At 41.3% G+C, this 20,882-nt stretch overlaps 1 protein-coding gene across 1 annotated transcript in view; it reads right to left on the bottom strand.

Annotated features, from left to right (window-relative positions):
* LOC126471160 (MAP kinase-activated protein kinase 2) overlaps positions 1-20,882 on the bottom strand; it is a 105,367-nt gene that overhangs the window by 40,369 nt on the left and 44,116 nt on the right. The window contains exon 4 of the mRNA XM_050099263.1: positions 8,896-9,003. Coding sequence (XP_049955220.1) covers positions 8,896-9,003 — 108 coding nt within the window. The remainder of the gene's footprint in view (positions 1-8,895; positions 9,004-20,882) is intronic.

The raw sequence follows: 20,882 nt of genomic DNA, 5'->3' as shown, positions 1-20,882 counted from the left end.
CAGGACCATCACCACATGCAAAATGAAATGTGAATGAGACCTGCTACAGTGCTTGGTATCTTATGATAATAGACAAAATTTTGAAACACACTGTCAAATGCACTAAGACCGAAGCACATCGAGTTATGGGTTCAGATGAATGGACTATGAATGTTGAAGAACTAGAAGCTTTAATAGCTATACTGTACGTCTGTGGTGCTATAGGAGCGAAAAGCTTAGATCGTCAATGAATTGTGGCCAATGAAGTTGGGAAATAATTCTGTGAAGTCAACAATGGCTCAGACAGATAACACATTATCTCAGATTTGACATTAGATCCACAAGATCAGAATGACTGAAAGCAGACAATTTTGCTTCAGTATCAGAAATCTGGTACAAGTTCACTGGGAACACAGTTACATAACGGGTCCATAAACAACAATTGACAAACAGCTTTCTCCTTCAAAGTCCTCTTGCAGATTCACACAGTTCATGGCCTCACAACCAGACAACTATAGGCAAAAGTATTGGATAGCAGTAGATTAAGGCTCCAGATAAATTGTGAATGCTTTCCTTTATGTAGGAAAGGATGATACTAGGCCAAATGGTGAATGTCTTGGTAATTTTGTTGTGACAATTTTTTCACCTTCATGGCTCTCTCTGTAAACTTGGAAGCAAATAAGACAAGCCCAAATTGATCCTGCAGGGAAACTCCAGTCTGTATCAAGATGGGGAAAAGAAGTATTATACAGCACAGCATTGTTGAAGAAGAATGATACCACACTGACAGTTTCCCCACAGAAAGAGCAACAAGAATGCTCTGACTCTCAGCACTTTGCATCCTTACGTTAAATTTGAAGATGATCTGAAAAAGAAGCCAGACAGAGTTACAATTTAAAAAGGCTCTAAATATGAAGTGGACTTGGTTGACCATATGACTCACAAATACTCTGTCAAAGTAGCATTAAGACATTGGCCTGTTCACACGTTTTACAACTTGCTAGATTTGGCTGGGATAAATGCCTAGGTATTGTACAATGCTCTAAACGAGAAAAAGTTTTAACGCAGAGACTTCGTACTGCAGCTGTGGGGAGAGCTTGCTCAGAGTACGCAGCTACCATGGAGACTACTGCCTCAGTCACATCCGAAGACATTCCTGAGAGACATAAAAGTGAACATGCTGCCTTGTTGTCTGCAACAAGACAATTATGTGTGTTCATTATGTGATGGTAGCCAGTAAGTCACCCAGCAAACGCATGTAAGTGTTTTAAAATAATAAATGATAATTTGCAAAAAGCTACTTTATTTTTGTCGATTACATAATAAAATTTCCAGCACTTCAAAGAATAGATTCATTAATAGTAATGATAACCCACTGACATGACAGTGAAATGGAAATATACGCAGGTCATTAGTGACAATGCAGCAGTTCAAGGTATGTCCAAATATCAACAATGTCATATCTATTCCACTGGCAAAACCTATGTAATCCAGAACCATGTATGGTCAATGTGCCAGAATAGAAAAGGGTGGCTTGGTGATTTGCAAGTTATGGTTGGTAAAGATCTCATTGTCATTAACAAAGGATTGGTAGATGTGGAATTCATTCCTCAGAAATTTCATATTTAAGGAAACAGAGTAAGATTTTTGAGGATAAGTACTGTGAAAAAATAACATTCACATGCAAGTTATTACTGTACCTCCCTCAAATCTGGGTTTGTTATGGGCAAAGGCAACATCCACTCTGTAAACCAACCAAGCCATCGCTATGCATGCTATGAAATCCAACATTATCACTTAGTTATCATGTAAAGGGTTTCTCCAGAAACTTATTACGAAGTACACTAGAGTTGCTGATGCTTGTCAAAGGCCATGCATCCACATATCATGCTTACGAAATAAAAGATCACATAGAACAGCATGGGCATCAAGTCATGCAGATTACCACTGTAGCATTGACATTATGATCCAATCTGGACGATGTGGGCACAGATGAAAATCACATTTTTTGTAGAAAACCAGTATGTTTAAAACTGTGAATGTTAATAGAATTGTGCACACAGTGACTGACAACGTCACAATTTCTGGATGAGCAGATGCTTAAAACGTGAAGAAAAATTACAAGCCAAGGATTCCGAAAGAGAAATTAGAAATTCTATTACTGAGCCTTTTTTCATGGAACTTCAAAAATATGATGAGTGTAAATTTATGGCTATTAAGTCCATCATTCCATTTCACAGCACCAGTAGCTAAGGATGCAGTAGTTATGCAACACTGGGTTTCATTTATGTAGTGTAAATAGTGATCTCCAACAGCTGCTGCTTGCATGAGCATTAAAATATTGTATTTATCCATCAAAAAATCAATCATTTATGGACTCAGAAACTCACCAAGTACAATTTTATTTACATTCAACAGGTTACTAAGTTTGATTTGAACAAACTAAGCACATGTGTTTGGGATCAACAAATACCATTCCTTCTAAAGAAATTGAATACATCACCTTCAGCAATACCATTGTTTTTTACTTTGATCCAGACATGTTTCAGAGCTGAGACTGGGAACTGTGTCTTTTTTTATTCATTTCATTATTACATAGTTCCATATTTGTTGTTTATTTGATTGTCTTTGTTGGTACAGGAAAATCCCCAGAATTTGATATCTACAGTTTTTCAATCAAAAAATATTTTTAATGTGTTATATTTTTGTTGTTGTCCAATGGTTCAGATGCCCCAGTTTATAGAACAGTAATATGCTGCCTACTAAAAACTAGACATTTCTATTTGAAAGACAAAACTCTCACAATAACAGTATTGTTAAATGCACACATGTTAACATGCACACAAGTAAAGTCATCTTTCTGGGTACTGAAGTGACAGCATACAAAGGCCAAACTGATGATATTGGAAAGTATTTTCCCTCACTGTGTGCTGACAGCTTCGCTCAGCTACTCTCTTGCTAGCACGGCACTAGGACCTGTCAGATGTCTTTTCTCTGGTGTTTGAAGATATTTTCAATGCTTTCTTCTGAAACTGTTACTGCTCAAGGAGTAATTTATGTTATGCCCAGGGTAAACAGAAGAGGCCTTTGTGTTTATCATCACAAAGAAAATACTCAAACAGTTTCTTTGTATGCCAAGAAAACACAGCAAAGTTGAATTATTCATGGTGATACCTTTACAATCATATTTGCCACATGCTATTAAATATGGCTTCTATAGCACAGTTTCACAACCCCATTACTCTACTGAACTTTCAATATGATAACAAAGGCTTTACTAGTCTCTAAGAATGAACAAAGAGATAGTCCTAACTTCTGAAATGACAGGTTCCTTTTTCAGTTAAGCAAAGATTTAATATGAATAAGCTATCCAGGCACAGCTCACAACCCATCCTCAAAGATTCCAAGTTCGAGTCAGGTCCAGTATGCTGTTTTAATATATCAATAAGAATCAAACCAGCAACCACACTGCTGTAGAGTGAAAATTCATTCTAGAAGCAATCCTCTAGCTGTGGCTCAATCATTTTCTCAGCAGTATCATTTCTTATCAAAATGCTAATCCTGCAAGATGTGCAGCAGAACTTCTTGTGTAGTCTGGAAAGTAGGACAGATGTGCAGGCAGAAATGAAGCTATGAGGCTGGGTCGTGAGTCGTGCCTGGATAATTCAAGCTATAGAACACTGCCTGCAAGAGGCAAGATTCAGGGTTCAAGGCCTAGTCTGGCATAGTTTTAATACAGGAAATTAAGGTTTGAGTAATTATTCCTTCCCCTTTCTCTCTCTCTCTCTCTCTCTCTCTCTCTCTCTCTCTCTCTCTCTCTCTCTCTCTCTCTCTCTCTGTGTGTGTGTGTGTGTGTGTGTGTGTGTGTGTGTGTGTGTGTGTGTGTGTGTGGTTTCTACTTTTCTATCATAAGGTGAAAGTAGGAGGTCAAACAGTGCAGGATTCTAACTAAATGGCATCAAATATCGCTACAGGGCTGGCCTGAACGACCTCATTCATGACACTGCCAAGCTCAGCAACCCCCCGTCGGAGGTTCGAGTCCTCCCTCGGGCATGGGTGTGTGTGTTGTCCTTAGTGTACGTTATTTTAAGTTAGGTTAAGTAGTGTATAAACTTAGGGACCCATGACCTCAGCAGTTTGTTCCCATGAGACCTTACCACAAATTTACCACAACCTCAGCAACCAATTTCACAGTAACCACTACCAAATGCTTTTTGTTCTGTGTTGCTCATCATTTTCTTTCCTTATTCTGAAACAAGTGAAGATACTAATCTTGATCCATCACGGAGTTCAATTAAGACCCTCATGACACGAGAAGTGACTGGTGGGCCCTACAACCATATGTCAATTCTGCCTCATGACAGGAAGGTGTAGATCCTTTCCTCTCACCACTTCAACTCATCTGGTGGTCATAATGCTAGTTTACTTGCACTCATGGCCAATTGCCAGTTTTTACTGTCCGCACTCTACACTATACCAACTGGAAAACAAAAGCTGTCAACATATTCTGACTATTCCAAAAGTCTTCCCCTATATGCAACTACTTTATTTTCAGTTCTACTCCTATGCTAAGTACCTTGTCAGTTCTATCTGTAGCAATGTCACATGTGGGTCACACAGCTATGAATGCCCACAAGGATCAAAATCAATATTCTTCAGATTTTGTAATTCCCTGAACTGGGTGGGAAAAGAAAAATAATGTTGACAAAAACACCTTAAATCATAAAAGTACTCTGTTAAACAGCAGGAAAATGCTGGTGTTTCTCAACAAAAACAATCAATAGTTAAAAACTTAGACACAGTCAAAAGAAGAAAACAAGCAAAAATCATTTCAGTTTCAGATGAAGTTTTTGGAACAGCAAATAAATGTTCAGTCAAAAAGCACCAAAATCACCACTTTAAAAAAAAAAACAGCCAATTTCAAAGCACTAATGCTCTCTGTCTTTAAGCACACAGCGGACAACCTTTTATATTTGTACAAGCGCATGATGAAAAGTAATGCATCAGAAATTTTTACGTGAAAACTTACAGATAAAAAAATAAAAAAAATTTTATTACCATTCTACATCTTTATTCATCATGTCTACATATTTATTTTTCTGAACATAATCACCCTGGTGATGGACACATTTTTCCCTCCAGTAGTTGATACTGTCACTGTAGAATGACTTTGCTGATTTAGTCATAACCCCACCTCCGCTTGCACTTCAAGATCATTATCAAAGTGAAGTCCTCAAAGGTGGTGTTCAAGTTTTGAAAACAAATTAAAATGTGATGGGCCAAGTCGGGACTGTATGGATGCGGGGACAAACTATCTGAATTCAAAACTAGATTACAGCATGCTGTTTCTCACACACAGACATGGTTACATTGGAGCCTTACAGTGCCAGAGGGCTGCAAATATGTAGACTGAAGAATAAAGATAGTGTTCCTGACATTTGTTTTATTTAAAAATCTTTAAGAGTTTTCACATGAAAAATTCAGAGGAACTATCTTTCAGTACACCCTCGTATGTCTGATCACTGAAAACATTAGATGCAAATTTCACCAAAAATATGTGCAAATTTTCCCAAAAATAGATGCTACATTTTCAGGTCCCTTTACACATATAGCTAATTTCGTAAAGTAATATTTCACCAAGCACTGTAGTTGGTTGACTGAAGGTTGAGGGACTAAACAACAAGGTCATCAGTCCCTCAATCAAAGGGTAGTTCATACAGAATTAGTGATATCTGCGAAGTATGCGTTGTGATGATGAAAATACATAGGACCAATAGGGCCAAGGCATTGAAGTATATATTAATGCTGCAGCTGAGAAAGAATTTAAGAAGTGTATGGCTCGGGCCGGGAGGTAGGTCAGAACAAATGAGGGGTAACCCAGACCTCGTCCAATGGCTAAAAAAGCCATCCCCTGCATCCACAGCACAATCAAGGTCAAGACAGTTACACAGCAAAGAATGTCTTCTACATGGTAGATTCACACCAGTAAAAGTGAGAAGGCTAAAAATTCAATGCACAGCCGTTTGATCGTCATTAATAAACAAGAGAGAAATAGGTAAGGCAGTAGGTGGGTATCTCCAGGGCTCTGCATGTGACGGGAGTTGTCCGACCCACAGCTGTCCCACCCTTGCTCCAATGAGGTCAAGGCATTTTACAGAGCACCCACTATTCAACAGAGTGTTATCTCTAAAACAGAAAATAAGAGACAAATAACATCTAAAAGCAATAAAAACAGAGTAAGAGAGGGATGAAAGGGTGAGCTGGTCTAGATGGTAGCATCGGAAATCACCCAGACCCAGTATGCCGTAGGTAATGCCCTAACCTCAAACACCCCATCCCTGCCCCAGAGGGAGCTTAAAACCATATATCTGAAAGTAAAAACCACTTTCACGGAGAAAACAGAGACCCTGTTCAACTGTCTATGATTAGTCTGTCAATATTTGAGACAAAGAATTCGTAAAGCCATGCTCAGCATGGAGAGTTAGAAGGTGAAGGCCACATAGGATGGTGACTTCCTTCCGGGCAGAACAAAAGGATGAGTGCCATGCATCAGTATTCTCTTCAATAGTGCAGAGTTGGAGAGGGCAGTAGTCAACTACACGACATTCCACCTCTAAGTGAACAGAGGTCTTATTTGCACCCACAAATGCGCACGTGGGACTGGCAAATTGAACTGGGGGTGGGGTGGGGGTGGGAGTCAGGGGTAATCACTCCTCTAGACAACCTGTGAGCCAGTTCACTTACTGCAATACCAGACAAAGACAACTGAGCAGTCAGTACGACTAAGTCCAACAAGATGGTCATGAATAGTTGAAACAACAAGGTGACAAGACAAACATCAGAAAATGGCCTGAAGCCCGATAACTAAAGTACAGGCTCTGTTAACAGCTATCAGCTCTGCTGTTTAAACACTACATGCTCCTGGCTGTTTAAAAACTACATGCTTCTGGCAACAGATGGTGTTCCCGTCTGACAGGGGACGTCCTGTTTTATCCACGGTTTTAGAGTTTAAGAGCCATTCGTGCAAAAAATTGTAGAACTTTGAGACTCCTCAAGAACTGAATGTAACAGATACAAAGGCCATCGGAGTGACAGACTTTAGGATGCTGAAGGAGATCGGTTCCAATTCGTGGCTTGGGCACCAACCAAGGGTGGATGTGCATTAAAACACTGGAAGCACATTCCAGAAAGGGGAGGTGGAGATCCCGGCAGAGAGCTGCAAGGTTTATTCCAACTGGTAATCCCACCCAAGGGTGGATATCAAAAGGTCAATGGCCCTTGTTTGCAATATGGGACTAGTCTGGAAGGTGCCAGTGGCCAGATGAGCTTCAAAAGGATGGACTGGGTCTAACAATTTCAAAGCCGAAGATGCAGCCAAGCCATAAACCTGACAACCGTACTCCAGTGGGGATGAGACAAGGACCTAGTAAATATGGAGAGGAGTAGTATGAACTGCACCCCAAGAGATGTGGGCAAGGAAGCAGATAACTTTAGGCTCAAGCATGCAACTGGCATTCAGCTGACGAATATGGAGAAGCCAAGTCAGCTTTTTATATCAAAAATCAGGTTGAACTGTGCAACAACTTCCAAGTGCTAGGTACCTAAGTAGAGTTATGGGTCAGGATGGATAGTGGTATGACAACAGAAATACATGACCCACATTTTTGCAGGAGAGAACTGGAAACTATGGGAAAGGGTCCATGGAAGCCCTTCAGCTGGGACCTTGGAGCTGGCATTCAGCTGAGACTACCAAGTGAGAGCTGTACCAAACACAAAATGCTCATTGATGGCAATGAGGAAGAGAGTGACACTCAAGACAGAGCCCTGTGGGATGCTGTTCTCTTGGATCTGTGGAAGCTGAGTGAAATACCAACTCAAGTCCAGGACAGCCAGTGAGATGATAATCGACAAATAATAAACAGTAGGGAGCCTCAAAAGCCCCAGTCACGGAGGGTAAGTAATATGTAGTGGTGCCAATCAGTGTTGTATGCCTTATGTAGGTCAAAAAAGACTGCACTGAGGAGTCGGTGTCCAGAAAAAGCCTGTGGATTGCCATTTTCAACCATGCTAGATGGACAGTTGTGGATCGTTCCTCCCAGAAATCACACTCAGAGAGAGACGAAAGGCCCCAAGACTTGACACCCCAACATAATCTGTGGGCAACCATTCTTTCAAGCAATTTGTAGTGCTTTGAAGTCGCTTAGAAGTTATAAGATCGGAGTGTGAAGGAGGTTGCTTGAAGTGATGCAGGGCTCTTCAGCAATCCTTAACAGCTATGGCAATGGCTTTGGTCCACAACAGCACCAGCTGGCAGTGGAGGGGACCTGTAGGAGGGGGGGTGGGGGGGGGGGGGGGAATAGCAGTTTCAACAGCATGGGTGATCACATTGGAAATAGTATTGCACAACCTCGATGGAGGAGGGGGGGAGAGAGAGAGAGGGGGGGGGGGAGAGAGGGGAGAGAGAGATGAGAGAGATAGAGGGAGAGATAGAGGGAGAGGGAGAGAGAGAGAGAGAGAGAGAGAGAGAGAGAGAGAGAGAGAGAGAGAGATGGAGGGAGGGAGAGGGGAGAGGGAGAAAGGGATGGAGGGAGGGAAGGAGAGGGAGAGCGAGGGGGTAGGTGGAAGGGAGGGAAGGGGAGGAAGGGAGGGATACAGGGGGAGGGAAGGAGGGGTACAGGGGGAGGGAAGGCGGGGTACAGGGGGAGGGAAGGCGGGGTACAGGGGGAGGGAAGGCGGGGTACAGGGGGAGGGAAGGCGGGGTACAGGGGGAGGGAAGGCGGGGTACAGGGGGAGGGAAGGCGGGGTACAGGGGGAGGGAGGGGGACAGGGTGGGAGAAGGGGTGGGGGGGGGGGGAAGGTGAGGGAATGGGTGGGAGGGGGGAGGAGAGAGGGGGATAAAATTCGAACAATACATACCTGGCTTTGTATAAAGCAAATTTTCTGGCTTCAGATCTCTGTGAGCAATGTTCATATCATGAAGATGTTTGACAGCTAGGCAGATTTCTCGCATTATTTCTGCTGCTTCTGCAAAGATACAATTAAAAGTATGTTACAATCTCTGAATGTGTGTAAAAACATGAAATAATTTTATATTTCAATGTGAACACACAAAACTTAAGTTGAAAATTAAGATCTTGGTCACCAAGCCTCATCAGTCACGTATCGCAGCAAATTGTTAACCTTACAGCATTTTCGAAGCCTTCTGTAACAATCTACAACTTAGTCTATATCATATTCATAACTAAAACTGTAACATGAGAATAATTTTTAAATATTTTAAATTCATGGGGAATCCTATTAATCTCTCCTCAATGATAACCCTTTTTTTTTTTTTAAATATCAAGGCCAGATTTTGTTACTTGATAGTCTTACCTATAGCTTTCCTTTAATTAATTCCACACAAAAACCACACAGGGGAAACAATACACTTAAGAAAGAGGTGATGAAGTTTTCCCCTTTCAAACATTTCATTATTATTACATTATCTGATTTATGTAGGCTTTATTAATGTGGGACGTAATCAAATTCAACACCTTACAAAAAGGAAGTGATGCGAATGTCATACACTCACTCTGAAAATAATTTTATAATAATCATAACTTGCTTGTAATAATATAAATAGGAGCAATGCACTTGAGCATATGTTGGATCCAGACACCTACAAAAGTTTGCTGTCAATAACTTTATAGTTTTTTGCGCATGTCTTCTGCACATTTTTGAAATTTAAAGCTCTTGTTTTGCTTTGATTTACATTGATTAAATCAGTTTACGACGTTTGTTAGTATTTGTACAACTGAATTCAGAAGCATATCTACTTTTTTACCACTAATTAAGAAATGTAACTTACATCAACATACTGACACCCTTGTATAGTTTTACTTCAAAGGCCTCCTTCTGCCAACAGACCTTAACCAACTATATTCCACGTGTGAAAAATATATATATATAAAACAAAGATGCTGTAACTTACCAAACGAGAAAGTGCTGGTATGTTGATAGACACAATAAAACAAAAAACACAAACACACAAACAAATATTCAAGCTTTCGCAACCCATGGTTGCTTCATCAGGAAAGAGGGAAGGAGAGGGAAAGACGAAAGGATGTGGGTTTTAAGGGAGAGGGTAAGGAGTCATTCCAACCACGGGAACAGAAGGACTTACCGTAGGGGGGGAAAAAGGGCAGGTATACACTCGCACACACACGCACATCCATCCGCACATATACAGAGACAGGCAGACATATGTAAATGCAAAGAGGTTGGGCAGAGGTGTCAGTTGAGGCGGAAGTACAGAGGCAAAGATGATGTTGAATGACAGGTAAGGTACAAGGGGCGGCAACTTGAAATTAGTGGAGGTTGAGGCCTGGAGGGTAACGGGAAGAGAGCATATATTGAAGGGCAAGTTCCCATCTCCAGAGTTCTGATAGGTTGGTGTCAGTGGGAAGTATCCAGATAATCCGGTTGGTGTAACACTGTGCCAAGATGTGCTGGCCGTGCACCAGGGCATGTTTAGCCACATTACCAACAAACACTGTCTGCCTGTGTCCGTTCATGCGAATGGACAGTTTGTTGCTGGTCATTCCCACATAGAAGGCTTCACAGTGTAGGCATGTCAGTTGGTAAATCACGGGGTGCTTTCACACATGGCTCTGCCTTTGATCGTGTACACCTTCTGGGTTACAGGACTGGAGTAGGTGGTGGTGGGAGGGTGCATGGGACAGGTTTTACACTGGGGGCGGTTACAAGGGTAGGAGCCAGAGGGTAGGGAAGATGGTTTGGGAATTTCATAGGGATGAACCAAAAGGTTACAAAGGTTAGGTGGATGGCGGAAAGACACTCTTGGCAGAGTGGGGAGGATTTAATAAAAGATGGATCTCATTTCAGGGCAGGATTTGAGGAAGTAGTATCCCTGCTGGAGAGCCACATTCAGAGTCTGATCCAGTCCCGGAAAGTATCCTGTCACAAGTGGGGCACTTTTGGGGTGGTTCTGTGGGAGGTTCAGGGTTTGAGGGGATGAGGAAGTGGCTCTAGCTATTTGCTTCTGTACCAGGTTGGGAGGGTAGTTGCGGGATGCAAAAGCTGTTTTCAGGTTATTGGTGTAATGGTTCAGGGATTCAGGACTGGAGCAGATTCGTTTACCATGAAGACCTAAGCTGTAGGGAAGGGACCGTTTGATATGGAATGGGTGGCAGCTGTCATAATAGAGGTACTGTTGCTTGTTAGTGGGTTTGATGTGGACGGATGTGTGAAGCTGGCCATTGGACAGATGGAGGTCAACATCGAGGAAAGTGGCATGGGATTTGGAGTAGGACCACGTGAATCTGATGGAACCAAAGGAGTTGAGGTTGGAGAGGAAATTCTGGATTTCTTCTTCACTGTAAGTCCAGTCTTGTCTCTATCAACATACCCACGCTCTCTCGTTTGGTAAGTTACAGCGTCTTTGTTTTTATATATATTTTTCCCATGTGTATACATATAATCATACCCAGTCTCAAGTTCATACCTGTAGGTGTCAGGTCTACAGAGTAAAAAGTCTAATTATATGTATCAGTTTCACCACTACCTATCTTCTGAACCTCTTTGTCCAAAAACTAAAAAGAAATGTTCAATTAAAAGTGAACAAAAAATTTACTGGGGTGTGTGGTGGGGGCAAGGAAGTGGCATGCGGCAGGTATAGCAGGGTAGGGGTTGGGAGAATCCTAGTACTGCCTGTAAGAGCATTCGGCAACAAGGTGGACAGGATAGAGCTGCTAGGTGCAGCATTGGAAGGCTTCGCTGCATGGGGAGGGGGGAGGGAAGAAAGAAGAGGAAGGACTTTTAAGAGCATTGGCAGGATAGAAGGTATGTAGGCAGGCAGGCAGGCAGGCAGGCAGGCAGGCTGGTGTGTGTGTGTGTGTGTGTGTGTGTGTGTGTGTGTGTCAGTGAGGTAGTGGGAGCAGGGAAAGGGACAGGCGTGTAGAGGATAGGGACTAGTGAAGACTGATGACAGAAAGGAGGAAGGTTTATCTGTTTAACAAGAGTAATAGGAGGCAGATTTCAGACTACCTAACAGATCAAAATGAAAATTTCTGCTCCGACACTGACAATGTTGAGTGTTTATGGAAAAAGTTCAAGGGAATCATAGAATGCGTTTTAGACAGCTACGTGCTGAGTAAAACTGTGAGGGACAGGAAAAACCCACCATGGTTCAACAACAAAGTTAGGAAACTACTGCAAAAGCAAAGAGAGCTCCACTGCAAATTTAAAAGCCTCTCAGATAAACAGACGCTAAACAATGTCAAAGTTAGCATAAGGAGGGCTATGTGTGAAGCATTCAGTGAATTCGAAAGTAAAATTCTATGTACCGACTTGACAGAAAATCCTAGGAAGTTCTGGTCTTACGTTAAATCAGTAAGTGGATCGAAACAGCACACCCAGACACTCTGGGATGATGATGGCATTGAAACAGAGGATGATGCGCGTACAGCTGAAATACTAAACACTGTTTTCCAAAGCTGTTTTACAGCGGAAAACCACACTGCAGTTCTTTCTCTAAATCCTCGAACGAAAAAAGGCTGACATTGAAATAAAAGTCCAAGGAATAGAAAAGCAACTGAAATCACTCAACAGAGGAAAGTCCACTGGACCTGACGGGATACCAATTCGATTCTACACAGAGTATGTGAAAGAACTTGCCCCCCTTCTAACAGCCATGTACTGCAAGTCTCTAGAGGAACGGAAGGTTCCAAATGATTGGAAAAGAGCACAGGTAGTTCCAGTTTTCAAGAAGGGTCATCGAGCAGATGTGCAAAACTATAGGCCTATATTTCTGACATCGATCTGTTGTAGAATTTTAGAACATGTTTTTCTGCTCACATATCATGTCATTTCTGGAAACCCAGAATCTACTCTGTAGGAGTCAACATGGATTCTGGAAACAGCGGTCATGTGAGACCCATCTCGCTTTATTTGTTCATCAGACCCAGAAAATATTAGATACAGGCTCCCAGGTAGATGCCATTTTCCTTGACTTCCGGAAGGCATTCGATACAGTTCCGCACTGTCGCCTGATAAACAAAGTAAGAGCCTACGGAATATCAGACCAGCTGTGTGGCCGGATTGGAGAGTTTTTAGCAAACAGAACACAGCATGTTGTTCTCAATGGAGAGACGTCTACAGACGTTAAAGTAACCTCTGGCGTGCCACAGAGGAGTGTTATGGGACCATTGATTTTCACAATATATATAAATGACCTAGTAGATAGTGTCGGAAGTTCCATGCGGCTTTTCACGGATGATGCTGTAGTATACAGAGAAGTTGCAGCATTAGAAAATTGCAGCGAAATGCAGGAAGATCTGCAGTGGATAGGCACTTGGTGCAAGGAGTGGCAACTGACCCTTAACATAGACAAATGTAATGTACTGCGAATACATAGAAAGAAGGATCCTTTACTGTATGATTATATTATAGCAGAGCAAACACTGGTAGAAGTTACTTCTGTAAAATATCTGGGAGTATGCGTGCGGAACAATTTGAAGTGGAATGATCATATAAAATTGTTGGTAAGGTGGGTGCCAGGTTGAGATTCATTGGGAGAGTGCTTAGAAAATGTAGTCCATCAACAAAGGAGGTGGCTTACAAAACACTCGTTCGACCTATACTTGAGTATTGCTCATCAGTGTGGGATCCGTACCAGGTCGGGTTGACAGGGGAGATAGAGAACATCCAAAGAAGAGCGGCGCATTTCGTCACAGGGTTATTTGGTAAGCGTGATAGTGTTACAGAGATGTTTAGCAAACTAAAGTGGCAGACTCTGCAAGAGAGGTGCTCTGCATCATGGTGTAGCTTGCTGTCCAGGTTTCGAGAGGGTGCGTTTCTGGATGAGGTATCGAATATATTGCTACCCCCTACTTATACCTCCCGAGGAGATCACGCATGTAAAATGAGAGAGATTCGAGCGCGAACAGAGGCTTTCCAGCAGTTGTTCTTCCCGCGAACCATACGCGACTGGAACAGAAAAGGGAGGCAATGACAGTGGCACGTAAAGTGCCCTCCGCCACACACCGTTTGGTGGCTTGCGGAGTATAAATGTAGATGTAGTAGTTACAGGAACAAAGGACTTGTTGTAGGGAGATTTCTGGCCTGCGCAGTTCAGAAAAGCTGGTGTTGATGTGAAGCTTCTAGATGGTGCAGACTGTGAAGCAGTCAAAGTGAAGCACATGGTGCTGTGCAGCATGTTCAGCAAATGGGTGCGGTTGCAGCTAAACTGGACCACCATGTTGCTGAACAAGCTGCCTATCACAATCTGCTTCACTTCAACAACTGTTTCACAGCCTATGCCATCCCTACAATGCATCCTTTGTTCCACTTTGCTCCAGATGCCCCCCCCCCCCCCACCCTGCGCCCTGACCTCAACTTACGCTTGTCCCTGTCCTCCACTCCTTATCCCCTTCGCTGCTCCCACTATAGCACGCATGCACACACATCTTCTATCCTGCCAACACACTTTTAAGTTCTTTCCTTTTCTACATCCCCCCCTCAAGCACAGCCTCCTGATGCTGTGCACCTAGCAGCCCTATCATGTCCCTGCACATTCCCGGAGGCAGTACTAACATCTGCCCCCACTTCTACCCTAGTATCCCTCCTCCTTCCCACAACATGTCTCCTCCTTACACCTATCACACACCACAACAGATTGCTGCTCACATCAGATGCACTCTCAGTTGAGCCATAGTGTCTGGAGACAGTAGGCATGTTAGTGAGAGTTGTGCTAATGTGCGAATTCTACTTCTGAGGATTTGTCCCCAAGTTTAAATATTTCAAGTATGCTTTTCAGTGTGCCTGTCTACGACTCAGTGTCTCTGCTGTGTGATAAGTAGCAATCTACCCTTTCCATACTGCTGTTATTCCATCCTGGACTTTCCATTGCTTGTTCAGTTAGAAGGCTTTCCCCCCAATCTGTTTCCTTTTTTAATTCAGTTAACTGAGCTACAATCCACGGATTTTGCACTATTACTTCCTTTTCTGTAGTAGCTTTAACATTCTGTAAATGTGGATGGTTATCTTTCACATCTATAATTTTACTTTTTATCAAACTCTAGCCATTGTGGTGGAATTTATGGTTCAATCACTACATTATCTGGTCAAATTAACAGTGAAACTAGGCCACTATTAATATTCATTAGTAATGAGGATTAATTTTGGAGGCAAAATTCAAGTGCATTTACTAACAATCAACTACTACTTAAAAAAAGAATAGAAAATGTGAAGGAAATGGATTATCTACTAACATTGCCTTTTTTTATATTTAGGTGAAGAATCATTCTGTGATAGACACAATCTCCACATATGCCATTAATGACTGTTCACTAGTTCTTTGTCCCGCACACCATGACTCCTGAACAAAAACAATGCTTGGACACCAGCTCCGATTTGACTGAAGTGCATAATGTGGACGATTCTTTTGTGAAAAAAAAATCATCAGACATGATGAGGCTTGGTGTTATCAATACAAACCCTCCACAACACGACAAAGTGAAGGAATTCACATGAAGGGTCAGCAGTTTGACAACTTAACTGTCATTAAAACCAATGTGACATGCAAACTAAACAACATCTGAAAGGAGGACTTTTCTAGCAGTTCCACATGACTGTATGAACATTTTATGCATTGTACTGAAGTCGGGAAGAGGGAGGGAGGGGGGGGGGGCTATATAGAACACCTGAAACATTAAAACCAGCACCTCATCTTTCCTTTATCTTTTATTAATCCTTTAGTTGAGTTGGTAGGTAATTTCATGTTCCATGGATCATTTATACAATAAATCGTGATGACAGGACGAGTCATTTTACATTCACACTACTTTTTTTTTTTTTTTTTTTTTTTTTTTTTTTTTTTTTTTAAATATGGCTACATGCTCATCATTTACAAGGGTTGTTTTCTTTCTTTTTGTTAAAAAAAGAACATACAAATGTGAGTTAGTAATTCTTACCCACCACCTTTCATACATTACAATAATAGAAATTCATGTACAGAATAGAAGCAGTTGTCAAGGAGAAACTCTAATTTTGTTTTCAAAGTTTACTTCACCATCTGTCAGACATTTTATATCACCGGGCAAGTGACCAAAAATTTTGGTTCCGGCATTGTGCACCCCTTTTGGTGCTAGAGACAATCTTAACCTTAACTTGGAGTAATGAATGCCATTGTTCTTCTGGGATAGCATAAGGAGTATTTAAATGAAAATGTAAGAAACTTCATAACAACCAAATTGATCGAAATTTGCAGATACCGCTTTGGATACCGCTTTGGTATAACATATTGAGACCGCTAGGGATGTAGTGTCATCACACCCCCTAAAAAATTCACAGCTGTGCCCTCAGCAAACAAGGTGACACCACCTTTTTTAACAACAAAAATAATCAATTACTGATAATATAATGTAAATGAACAGATGAAAAAAAATCTACTCGCCAAGCAGTGGCAGGGGAACACACACACACACACACACACACACACAAGGATTTAACTTTTACAAGCTTTTAGGAACAGTGGCTCCTCCTCCTGGCGGAAGAGTCATAGGGGAAGGGGGGGGGGGGGGGGAGGTGAAGGAAAAGGACTGGAGAGATTTAGGGAAAGGGGTACAATTTAGAAAAGTCACCCAGAGCCCCAGGTCAGGGGAGACTTACCAGATGGGATGAGAAGAAAAGACTCTTCCCCTCCCATCCGGTAAGTCACCCCTGACCCAAGGTTCTGGGGAGACTTGCGCAGGCGCAGTAGAGACTGAAAACCGTTGTGATTGGTCATTATTTCCACAAACCTAGTTATGCCCATCAGCCACTACGCCAAGTAGAAGTTGGCAGGAGAAGGAAATAAAGCACAACTTTTTCTAACTTTTATCAATTCAAACCTTTTTAGTAGAGTGCCATGACTTCAAGAAACTTAACCGCATAACGTTTGTAAATATTGCTTGAAGGCCAATGCCATGCCCGTGTTATTATATGTCAATTACGTCAGTTTTTTCTCCATGAACATTGTTTCATGAAGTGTAAATCGTGAGAAAATTATAAATATGTTGACATAAAATGTAAAATTGGGTACGAATTAACATTGTTAAGATAGGAAATTTGAGTAATAATAAATGTCTTAAACAGAAGGAAAATCTTAATTCCAAGAATGTAAAAGGGCAGTTATACTGTATGCAATGTCTCCCCCCCCCCTCAGAATAATCTTCCCTGATTACATTGCTTGAATTACTAAATACATCTTTCTGCATTATTTTGGTTGGGTGTTGCCTTGTCATGTGATATTTTAATACAAAAACATTTGCACTGGGTCTATTTGACCTGAAATTGAAACAATACTCCATTATTCCACAAGACAATCATTTAAAATATAGTTTTTTATTCCTTTTTAAAGTTTCAATGGTATTTTGATAATCTTTTATTTCCAAATAAGTGATTTTTGAATATGAAGTTTCAGTAACCTTCTAAGATGGGGCTTAACCCTTTGGCACATAGCGTCCACTTCAGTGGACAGCTGTTAATGGTCACTTCTTTGGAGTTTTCAGTTGGTCCTGGGCTGCAAATGCACAAACTCCACTGCAGTTAGCACTCCCAATTGGTGTTGTGCCCTGTTCACATTTGCAACCTCACGAGTAATTGAAAACACTACAGAAGTGACCATTAAAAGATGTCCACTGCAGTGAAATAATATGTTACTTATTATCTGGTATAAAATATCAGTCTCTGTTATCTTTTCAGGATGTGCAGACCACTTTCGTATACTTTTTACATACATGTTTGAAACAAATCATACACACACACACACACACACACACACACACACACACACACACTCACTACATGTTTGAAACAAATCACACACACACACACACACACACACACACACACAGTGGAGTGCTTGCTGGTTTTGTTCTTCACATCCTCACGTGCTGGCACCAGTTCCTCTCTCTGATAGATAAAAGCTTTATTTTTTGTCACAGATTTTGACATCAAATCAGAACTCTTCATCCTTTGGACACTATAGTCAATTTATAAGTCCTTAGCAACATTCTTCAGAAACTCTCATCTTATAACTTCACTGGCACAGTTCAATTTGTAAAGGGTATATGAATTCAGATCAGACACCTTTACCAAATGAAAAAACACTGCTAATGGCCATCTTCTTCTTGTTCTGCCAACAGTGTAATTACTACGTAACTGATCACAAGTGCCTACTCAACCTTTCATGTGGTTGTAACACGTTATAACTTCTGGGTTTTTCTGAGAGCCTGTATCTTCATCAATCTCTCCATCATTATGCATCATGGAGATGAGAACAACAGATTGCGATTTGGCTGGAACACACGATATCGCTGTTACGTCTTAGGTAAAGCCAAACACGATTAAAGCAACAGTTCTTTGGTTATTGGGCAAAAATTGTGGAGGAATACCTGGTTTGTTCTTTTTTTCAAGTTCCCACTAATATTGACCTCATTTCCAATAGAATCCTTGCAAGACGCACACTGGTATACCAGTTGTCAATAGTTATATTTCTGCCAATATCTTCATCATGCTCACTTATTTCAATGTTGTCCTCTAAATCTTCTGAACTTTTCTTAGACAGAGAGATTGTCATCAGTTCATAGCAGCTCTGACAATTTCTTCATGTGATAGAAACTTTGTCATTTTCTGAAAGGATGCGATAAAAACAACATTGAGACCCTCTACGTATTTAATAAACACTTCCTAAAGCATGTAACTGTTATAACAACAAATTACAAGGTGATGTACATGAAAGACAATGATGGTGTTCATGTGTAAATGCTCCAGTTTAATCGCTTCACTGAAATACTACAGAGCGTAGTGGCCATGGTTGAAACATGCATGAGAACAAAATAATGATGGTGACAACGGTATTAAGTAGAGCTCAAGAGAACCACACAAAAGAAGAATTTACACAGGACCAGCTACCTTTGTAATGATTAATCCAGTCTCAAAAGTTTCTTGTGACAATTTTACCTGCCAACCACACTTATCAACTGCCAGGAACCCACCTATGACAGCAGTATCATTTTTGGAAGTAGATACCATTCTTTGAACAATAACAGGTGTATTAGGAATGCAGTACAAAAGAGGTACCTTGAGAGCTTTTAACTGCTATTATTAATTTTGATGTGACTATTGATCTACTAGTATCAAGAGATATCACAATAGAAGTAAAAATTATGGCAGGCAGTTTTTAAGAACAGTTTCTCTAGTAGAACGACAGGGGATTGGGATTTCAATGTTGAGGGACAACTTCACATTACACTGTTTCCGAGAGATCACTTCAGCTCAATGATACCCATACTGCCCCCTTGTAAAAGTCGTCAACATGAGGAGTGTTGAAATGGATACAGCACAATCATCTACTTAAGTTCTAACTTCGTTCTTTTCTTGACTTTTTGGGTGCAGTAATTTTCCTCTTTAATAATAATGGCGTCAACCTTCCTTAGTCATTGTCCTTACCCATCTAGCTCCTTCCCTGTTCCCATTCCAGCACTACACAACCCTCTATGCCACCTGCACAACCAGTTGTTTTACTCCAGCCCTTTTCCACTACTCTCACACCCCCCCCCCCCCTTGCCCTCCATCTAACACCCCAACTGCACCTAGTTACCTTACCCTCTCTCCACCTTGTCTCTGTATGCTTCCACAAGCACCACTTTACTGTTCCCACCAGTACACTGCTATCGCTCCCTCCCCCAGCCTCCTCCTTACCCTCACTATCTGGTTGCTTCTCCTATCATGCACTGCTGCTCACAGTCTGGCTTAAAGCTTACTTTCTGACAATCTTTTTGTTGTGCCTAACTGCAACTCAGTACCTCCGCTATATGGTGAGCGGTAACTATCCTTTTCATAATATTGTATAAGACATTAAATTTTGCTAGAGGAAATGAGGTTCCACAACATTAATACTGTACAAAATAATCGGTTAGTATAATATTCAACAAAAAATGCACTAATTTTGGCTGCATAATTCAGCTAATGTCAGTTATAAATGGTTTTATAACATTAATTATCCCTAATAGAGTTTTATTTTGAATCCAGCACTGAACAATATGCAGTGCACGTACACAAATTCAACTGAAAGGCACCTCTTTAAAGAGGAACACATTTAGTAGTGCGTTCATCATGTAATTTGTCTCGTACCTGCGCAGACAGCATGGTAAGGGGAGGGATGGGGACATGCTGGTAGTTTTGTGTGGCCATCGTGTTGTAGAGGTGGCGCAGTTCAACAGCTGAATCCTACCCACAAGCAGAACTTGCAAGCTACAGCTAACAAGTCTGCAGACAATCATATTGACAGCTTATGCCAGTATGATCCATAATAATTCACAAAGTGAATAGTCTCTGACTAGAGGATTAAATGAGGGGGTATAAACAACTGATACAGGCACATCTAACTGCCGGCTCAGCAGACGACCACAATCTAAGGCAGTTGCACTTTCAGAACAAAGGGGGTGAACTCAACCAGTCCATGACTGCACAGTTTCAAGTTATTTTGCACAAGCAATACAGCTTTGCAATATATTACTGTATGCTTGAATGAATTTGTTGTAAATAACCATCCATTCATTCACAGTTCAAAAGTCATTTTTCAACATTAGATGAAGAAAGAAACTTCTTTAAATAAACACATAAAGGAATTAATGGCATTAGCTGCCAATGGGCTCTAATTTAAATCAATGGGGAAAGATGAAAATTTGTGCCGAACTGGGATTCAAACCCAGTCTCCCGCTTACTAGGCAGATGCACTGACCACTGTACCATCATGACACAGTGCTCATCGCAACTGCACACACTACCCTAGCACGCTAGCCAGACTCAAACTCTAAACTTATCCACTCACTGTTGATGTAGTGCTCCTTGCCAATTAT

Source organism: Schistocerca serialis, chromosome 3 (genome assembly GCF_023864345.2).
Source record: "Schistocerca serialis cubense isolate TAMUIC-IGC-003099 chromosome 3, iqSchSeri2.2, whole genome shotgun sequence".
Classification (NCBI taxonomy): Eukaryota; Metazoa; Arthropoda; class Insecta; order Orthoptera; family Acrididae; genus Schistocerca; species Schistocerca serialis.
Note: the sequence above shows the minus strand (reverse complement) of the source record. Positions and strands in the feature narration are given on the sequence as shown.